General features: G+C 40.6%; 1 protein-coding gene across 1 annotated transcript; it reads right to left on the reverse strand.

Annotated features, from left to right (window-relative positions):
• Positions 1-7,338: 7,338 nt before the first annotated feature.
• On the reverse strand, positions 7,339-7,926 carry LOC112171081. Its single transcript, XM_024308317.1, has one exon. It carries the CDS (start codon positions 7,924-7,926, stop codon positions 7,339-7,341), a length of 588 nt encoding a protein of 195 aa, XP_024164085.1.
• Positions 7,927-9,471: the final 1,545 nt, after the last annotated feature.

The following is a 9,471-nucleotide window of genomic DNA, read 5'->3' on the forward strand; positions in this document are numbered from 1 at the left end:
TAGTCCCACTATCAATTAAGCACTCAAGTTCTCCTCCATTCATTCCTACAAATAAATGTGAGGTATTTAGAAAATATAGCTCATATTAGAGTATTTCTATTTGCGTAGAATGATATTCTTTTCATTCTAATAATTTTTCATTTTTCTAGATGCATTGCTTTACATCTTTATAGTGCTATTTCGAACCATGCATGTAGTAAATAAAATCGGATAAATTCAATGCTTCAGAATAAAATCTGAAATTTATTAGTAAGCCAACGATAATCCAATCAAGGTCTTGTTCAGAAATCTAATTTATCAAACCGTTATTGAAATAAACTTTAAGACCAAGTAGTAGTCTAATTAAAAATGAGGCATTATGCCTTCACAATTGTCTCTGGAAAATAAAATGAATAAAGCAGATCAGTCAAGATTGAGAGCATCCATTGACTTAGCAAGTTCCTCTTTGCCATTGGAGTCTGCAATTGTAAGGTTGATGTCTAGGTGGTCATGACCTCCTTCTTCCATATAGTGAACCTCTTGTTCTTTAGACTCTCTATACCTCTTGTAATTGGCTGCTATTCTGTTGTTTGCTTGGCAGTTCTTGTACCAATGCCCAATGAATCCACACCTATAGCACGGTGCATTGTCAACTCTTTCCTTTTGCGTCTTGTTTTCACGATCCTCATTTCCCTTTCCACGTGGTGCATTGTTGCCATGTGGGTAGGGATCAGCAGCACGTCTAAACCCCCTTGCATGAGAGTTCTTTCCAACTTTCATTTTTCCATAATTAGCCTCGGAAATTTTCTTTGTCCCAGTGGGCCTGCCATTATTGTTCAAGAGAACCTCATTATGTCTTTCAGCCACTTGCAGTAGGCTTATCAACTTATTGAAGGTTGTGATTCTTTTGTTGTCATACTCCAACTTATACTGGTTTGCTAGTATAAATACTGAAGTAGGAAAGGTGTTAAGAGTCTTGTAGATCATATCATCTTCTGTGATTTCCCTTCCACAGAAATTGAGACGTGCCTTTAAGCGCAACATGTCCTTGTTGAAGTCATTGACCTTTTTATAGTCAAGCAATCGGATTCCATTCCACTGAACGGCCAGTTCTGGAAGCAAAGTGTCATGAATGTTCCCAAAACGTCCCTTAAGGGCATCCCACAATTCTTTGGGTGTCTTCAACTGAAGGTACTCCCAGCATAGGCTAGGATCGATATGTCACCTCAGAAACATTAAGGCATTTGCTTTCACCTTATTAGATAGTTCATCATCTTTGGGGTCGGTAATGGTGCCAGTGTAGTCCTTTGCCACAAAGGCAGTTTCCACATCAGAAATCCAACGATGGTACTCAAGTCCTTCTGAGTCCAAGATGTCAAATTCAGGTCGAGTTGGATCAGCCATCTACATAAACAAGAGAGAAGATATAAATTACGCAGTCATAAAGACATCCACGTAAATTATTTTCCAAAAATGTGAATTAGATTTCAAGACCAAGATTCGTAATGGTCAGATTTTTTCTTTCAATGCTATGTGAAAATGCTTTATCACAGTAAGTGTGTATGGATAATGCGCATGAATTTTCATTATCATGGTAAAACGGAATTTATATGTTGCATTACAAAAATAACTATAACACATTTAATAATAAATATAGCATATATATAAATATAAAAAAAATTACATGGCATGCTCAAATTTCACAAATATATACCAAAATATATGTTACACATAATAATAGCAATAATATATCATGCGTAAAATAAAATATAAACAATAGCGTAATATAAAGGCATGCTTAGGAATAATTATATAAGAGTAAATAAAATTCACAAAACATGCTCACAATTGCATAAATAATATATAACAAGATATATATGGCATGTTCAAAAACAAAGCATAAACTATAGCATAATTAAAACATGCTTAAACATAATTATGTAAAACATAAATAACAAACATGCTTAAAAAGATCAAAATTATCTAACTAAACATGCTCAAAAGTTCTAATTATAAATAATGAAATATATATACCATAGTATGAAAATAAATAAAAGATAACATACTTGGTTGCGAGAAAAATAAAACAATCCCAGCGCACAAGCGTGTTAATGCAGGCGTGCGTAGCGATGTTTTTGAGCTTGAGAATGTCACGCCCCGAATTTTGAATAACAAATTCAAATCCGAAACATGAATAATAACCAATACAAATAACGTCCTGAATTTTTTTCTTAACCAGCATCTCACAAACCATAATACAAACCTCGTAGTAAACTAACTCTCGAATCAATTATTACAAACCCAACAAAAATAAAATGTTAAGTCCGAAAGAGTCTACATCACACCAAAATAGGTTAAGTGCAGCACTTAACACCGATGTCCTACTCTGCTCGATCTCCACCCTGATACTCCTGACCTGCAGTGTTATCCGCTACACCGTTTGAATAGTGTACCAGGATTGCAAACACAAAATCTGGTAAGTTTTTGGCAAAGCTCGTGAGTAATTTAAAAAAACCACAAAGACACATCTTAATCACAACATTTTCAACACAAAACAAACATCACTACCAATTTCAAACCATTTCAAATAAAGTCTCACCACTCGACACCTCATAACCTCCAGCCCGTGTTCATGATCACGAGTTACCCAACTCGCTACTTTCATGTCACACAATGGCAGACAACTCTCCAACCCATGTTCATGATCACGAGTAACCCAACTCGCTGCTTTCATGCCACACAATGGCAGACAACTCTCCAACCCGTGTTCATGATCACGAGTAACCCAACTCGCTGCTTTCATGTCACACAATGGCAGACAAACTAGAGCTCTAGCTGAATTGTAACGTGTCACCTTGGCCTAGGTTCACCTTTACGATATAATCACCACCTTATGGGTTGATGAGTGATTTAAGCAATAGGGATTGATGGGTTTCATTCTATTGTTTTGAGGCTTGACTTTTCGGGAAACATTGTTTTAGGAATTAGGAATTTCTATTGTTTGAAAAGTGTAAAGATTTGGTGTGAGTTGCTTTAATGTGATTTGAACGTTTTGATCTAACAACCGGGGGGGTCTGAAGATCTGAGAGTCACAAGTGGTGATATCTCCTTTTGATTTGATTTAACATTTTGGTTCCAGAGTGACTTACTTAATGTTTTGAAACTGATGACCGGGGGTCTGGAGATTCGAAGGTCACTGGGTGACATATCGTTTTGTTTTGGTTTAACATTTTGGGTCCAGAGCAACTTGCTTAATATTTTGATCTGGAGACCGGGGAGGTCTGATGATCGGAGGTCACGGGGTGACATCTCCTTTTGAGAGTTGAGTAACATTTGGTCCTGAGTGACCTCTTTTAAATGTTTTGATCTGATGACAGGGGAGGTCTGAGGATTCGGGGTTGTTAGGAGTGACCTCGGGCATATATATATATTGGGACTTCACGCCTTTGGCCGAGTGAGTGGATGCGATCAGTTAGAGCTCTAGTCTGTTGCCATTGTACATCATGGGGAGTAGCGGGGAGCTACTTGATGCTCATGAGTACGTGTTTTAAAAAGAAGTTTCGGGGATTCTTTCTTTTAAATGTCCAAGTGGGACTTGTGGTCATATTTAAATTGTCAGAGTTTCAATTTATATGATTTTGTCACGGGGTGACTTTTGTTGTGAGCTTTGGGAAAATGCATATTTAATTGTTAGACTTTCAATTAATATGATTTGTCATGGGGTGACTTTATTGATTTGAGAAAGTATTTCAAAAGGGATTTTCAGAGATTCTTTCTTTTAAATGTCCGGGGTGGACTTGTGTATCATATTTAAATTGTTAGAGTTTCAATTAATATGATTTTTGGCATGGGACGGCTTGTGTTGTTTTCTTTTGGGAAAAGAATGTGTTGTTTTAGGAAAACAGGGTGTGTGTTCCTTTTTCGCGAGTTGATAGTTTTTCCTCATTTGGTGAGTTGTGCGTGTGTGCTTTGAGTTACTCATACGAGCTTTCATAAGCTTACCAGGTTTGTTGTGTGGTAACCCGGTGCACTATTCAATGGTGTAGGGGTTAATCCTGCAGATCAGAGTAATCGTGGCTGAAACTGAAGTAGCATGCTAGTAGCTTTACGGTAGGAAGTCAATTTTGTGACTTAACCGTTATTAAGACTTCCGCTTGTAATAAGCTCTAAGGAGCATTTTAATTTGTAAACTTGTGTAATATATGACTCTGCGGAGCAGGTATATATTGACATTGTGGGTTCAGAGCATCAGTATGTAATTGGTTTAAAAGAAAAAAGTTTTCCAGGTATTTTGTATTGATGGCTAAACCAACACACATATATAATTATGGAATTATATATCCATTTTTATTTATGTTTAAAAATCGGGGCTTGACAGGGCACTCCATGTGGCAAAAGATATCTTCATTAGAGATACTGTAGTGTAAAGATGATTAGTTGCCTTCAATTAATTTGATTAAATTTGTGTACAGACAACTTTTTGCACCACAAAATGAACTATTGTGTGTGTGTGTGTGTGTTTGTTTTTTCTGAAGAGGGCAAAGACGCCCATTAGGTAGGAGTAGTGATTCCCCCACCAGTGTTATTATTATCTAAATTAGGATAGTACAACGAGGGAAACATAGAGCCTCTACCTCGTGTTAAAATACACCCATCATCAATAAGGACATCCTGAATAATATCAAGAGTATCACCAACCTAAAATTCATCTAAACTCGATGACCTAGCACATCTAAACTCAATGACCTAGCAAGGTGCGCAAGCCTCTTGGCGACACCATTTGCTTCACGAAAGATGTGTCTAAGGGACACTAAGTTGAAAGTCCTCAATTAATGACGACAATCATGATTGATTAAGCTTACCTCAGCCACATCCATACCTTCTGTAGCCAGGGCGATGATCAACAAAGCAGAGTCACTCTCTATCTCTACTTCATTCCATCCTTGCTAGATTGCAACTAGTAGACCGGCCCGATGAGCCTCTGCCTCCATGTGCACTGCCGAGCTTGCAAAAGGCACATGATGTGCAAGAGCCGCCTCACAGTTCCTAAATCCATCCCTGGTTATCACTCCAATGCCACCTACCCCAGCACCCTCCACAAACGAGCCATCAACATTAATCTTAAGACACCCACTGGGGGGCAACACCATTTAGCCATAGGCAACTTCTTCTTCTGGGCTGTCTTGGAATGAACCCTCTAATAATCATCCAGAAATTGCAAAACCCAAACCAACATATTAAGTGGATTGCAGGTCCCTCCTTCCATACTAGATTGTTCCACTCACACCAATTAAACTCCCCAGAGAGATATGAAGAACACTTCTTATTGCTTCACCGTTAAGCTACCCATCACCAGAAACACCCAGTCAGCTATATTGGATGCAGGGAACGACCAACACTTAAGATGAAGAGGGTTATGCATCCAAAAGGTTTTCATCACTGGGCAATACCGAAACAAATGCAAACTGTCCTCTACCCGATCACAGAAAAACGCACACTTGACCTCTAGTTTAAAAAATCTGCGCAACAGTGCTGCCCTGGTGGGTATAACCTACCTACACAACCTCCAAATAAAAGCCTTTACCTTTGGTGGAATCCTTAACCCCCAAATCTTCCTCCAATAACTGCCTATACTAACCCTTGAACCTTCTGATGATGATACACTCCAGGAAATGCTCTCCGTTAGTCGAGCAACGTGGTACCCGTACTTGACGCTGTAGACATGCTTATCAAAATGCCACGACACCTTATCACTGATGTTTCTCAGGCTCAAAGGAATTTGAAGTATGATGGCTTACTTCTTCAGCTGAAAACAACTCCTCAGTAACCGATTTTGTCCACTCCAAAGCCTCAGTATCAATTAGCTCACAAACCCGCCAGTCCTCTAGTCCCCTCCATTGGTTGTGAATAGGGTTTAAAATGATAGGGCAAAGGAAGTCAAGGATCAGTCAATACCTTTATGTCTTCGCCATTCCCCACCTGAAACCGCAAGTCCTTCATCCATACCTCACCCCTCCCCACCAACAGGCCCCTCCATGCATATGAAGCATCACCACCTAGCATGTAAAAAATCTGAGTTTGGGAAGTACCTTACCTTTAACAGCTTCGTCACAAGGGCCTCAGGCCTGTGCAAGATCCTCCACCCTTGTTTCACCAATAACACTCTATTTAACTGGAACTTGTTCCTAAAACCCATGCCTCCCACGCTTTTAGGCTGACACAAACAATCCCAAGAAAGTCAATGGATTTTCCTCCACCCCCCCCCCCCCCCCCCAAAACCTAGCCAGTAGCTTGTGCATAGTAAGGCACAGATGCTTTGGCAATTCAAAATAGCCCATGATGTAGGTAGGGATAGATTGAAGCATAGAAAGCACAGCTTTATTTAGGGTTTTCTTCCCAGCAACGCTCAAGGTTTTATCACTCCACCCTTTAGTTTGTTTCTCAATCTTCTCGGTAATAAAGTTGAATGCCTCACTTTTGGAATAGCTAGCGATCATGCTTTGCAACTCTCATCACCCGTAGCCTATCTGCGAGCTCAATATGTAGATGAAGAGGAATATTACGGCTAAACGACACACAACGCTTCTGAAAATTAACTTGTTGCCCTAAAACCCATTCATAAATCAAAAGTATCTCTCGTACTACAACACACTCTTCGTCCTGTGCTCTGAACAAAACAAATAAGTCATCTGCGAAAACAGATTACTGATAATTTGAGCTCCTAAGCATATCGCAATACCATGTAAACGGTCTTGAGCTTCAGAAATGGAAATAATCCTTGATAATGCTTCTGCACACTGCAGGAACAAGTATGGGGATATTGAGTCCCCCTGCCTCAACCCACGAGACAGTCTCAACACCCCTCTAACTTCACCATTAATTAAGAACGAGTAGGTCATCGTCCTAACACACCTCATGATCATAGCCACCCACCTTTCATCAAACCCTAACTGCTTCATAACTTCTTTCAGAAATGGCCATTCGACTCTGCTGTATGCCTTGCTCATATCTAATTTCAGGGCACAGAACCCTACACGTCCACCTCGTAGCCTCTTTAAGAAATGTGAAACTTCAAAATCAATCAAAGAATTATCAGAAATCAACCGGCCCAACACAAATGTACTCTGGCGTGGTGAGATCAGCTCCCCCAGCAAGGGCTTCAACCTGTTTGCTAATACTTTGGAACCAATCTTTAGGAGCACGTTACATAGGCTGATGGGCCTAAGTTGGCTGATTGTTTTCGGTGCCTTGACTTTGGGTATCAGGGTAATATGTATAGTTAATCTGCTGCAAATACTCTTGTGAGTCTAAAAATGCCCTAACTACCTCAACTACATCTCCCTCTACTATGGACCAGAACTACTGGTAGAAACAAGGAGCAAAGCCCTCTGGGATTGGAGCTTTTGAAAGCTTCATTTGCTTCAACGCCATCGACACTTCCTCATTCGAAACATCTTTAGTCAAGTCTACATTCATCTCCTCGGTGATAACCCTAGGTAAGGTATCGGTTACCTCACCCATATTAGCTGGGTACGACCTCTGGAACAATTCTTTGTAGTAACTAAGGACGACATCTTGAATCTCCTTATCATCTGTTCTCCACACACCGTTTACATCTCTAAGCCGTTTAATCAGGTTCTTCTTTTTCCTATTTAAAGCACATTGATGAAAGTACCGCGTATTCATATCTCCCTCCGACAACCAGAGAATCCTGGACCTTTGTTTCCAGAAAATTTGCTCTTTTTGGAGGAGCTCCTGCAACTTCAATTCAAGGCGCAATCTATCCTCCCCAGGCAGCGCTGCAAGAGATTGGTCAAAAAATACCGCAAGCTTAGCACGGACCTCCTCTATTTCCCTCTTCAAACTCCCAAACTTCGCTTTACTCCACTCAACCAATGCGTGGCGAGTATTCGAAATTTTATTACTAACCCTGGTGAAAGGGTCCATTGTCGTTGCACTCTCCAATCCAACCTCAACAACTGCCTTACACTCCTCCTCATGCAACCAAAACTCTTCAAAATGAAACCATTTTTTCCTCCTCCACTTTTTTCTGCTTGTCTTTGTCACCTCCAGAAGAATCACACACACACACACAATATTAAAAATTTAATTTTCACATTATATTTTCATAATTTGCATGAGTACAACAAACTTCAAATTCATATGGATGTGTTAATGCAAGAGATTTTCTATGCACCCCCATATGTATGTGCAATCTATTGATCTAATTCTACTGATTGCATTACATGTGTATTGCTTTGGTTTTGCACTTTTCTTTTTATTTGCAGGTTGAGCAATTTTGAGAATTGGGATTCAACGTGATCTGGTGTTGAACAACAATCAATTGTAATCTAAGAATTAGTAGAATGAAGACATTTTTTCTCTTTTTAATTGATTGAAGAAAAAATAATATTTGTTATTTAAATCTAAACTTGAGTGTAATGAAAAAAAGAAAAGAAAAAAGTAAAGGAACGTTAATAACAATATTTTATATCTTAACGATATATGGTCGAAGTCATGGAGAAAATTTTATGGGCAAACTACTGTTTAGTCCCTGAAGTATGCCCTCGTCCTCATTTCAGTCCTTGTCTTTCTAATTTAATCCCAAAAGTCCCTGAACTCACAATTTTCAATCCAACCGGTCCATTCCCTCCGTTTCCTCCGGTTGCTTGATGACGTGTCAGTTATGTACTTGCCAACTCAGCGCCACGTAAGACACCAATTGTGTAAAGTGACGAAAATGTCCATGGCCTCTATTACAGTAGTTTCAGACCTAGCGTGAGAGAACTCGAGGAGAGAGAAAATAGATCTGAGTTTCTCTCTCTCTCCTCCACCAGTGGAAATCTAGGCACCATCGTGCCTCACCTCAACCACCATCGTGCTTAGCGGGCTCCAACAATCCACTGGCAGCCTCTCCATCATCCGGCGACGTCCAAAAATAGCCCACGCACCATCAGAGTGAACGCCCAAACATTTTCTCTGGGCACCCATGACCTCTGCCTCTTTCACTGACCTTCATAACCACCCAACATTGGGTATCACCTATCTGAACAATACCGCCTACACCCTCTCCTCTCATAAATCCATTTCCCCTTTCAACCAAGAAACTGGGTCAGGAGGAAAGAATTAGCCTAAAGTCTGAAACCGACTATCCACAAATAGAGAAAAAGCAGGGGTTCTTCTCTGCTCTTAAAGATGAGGTGGTTCGCGGCCTCAGTCCCTCTCGCTCCCGCTTCACCAGCCCCGCCTGCTCCGGCTCCCCCAAGTCGGGTCTGCTCCGCCGGAAGAAGCAACACAGCCACCACGACGGTAGAGGCCACGGCTAGTTGGTCGAGCAACTGGAGCCATTGATCAGGAGATCCAAGAGCCTCAGGCCAGTCATGGAGGGTCCAGATTCGGACAGCGAGGAAATCGGGGAGTCGAAGCCGGTCGGGTCTAGTCTGGGCCAGTGGATGCGCACTCTCCCGGACTTCTTCGATGAATTCGGCAACT

Source organism: Rosa chinensis, chromosome 6 (genome assembly GCF_002994745.2).
Source record: "Rosa chinensis cultivar Old Blush chromosome 6, RchiOBHm-V2, whole genome shotgun sequence".
Taxonomy (NCBI): Eukaryota; Viridiplantae; Streptophyta; class Magnoliopsida; order Rosales; family Rosaceae; genus Rosa; species Rosa chinensis.

Coding starts and splice junctions, on each gene's coding strand:
- LOC112171081 (XM_024308317.1), bottom strand. CDS start 7,926: ATGGACCCTTTCACCAGGGTTAGTAATAAAATTTCGAATACTCGCCAC.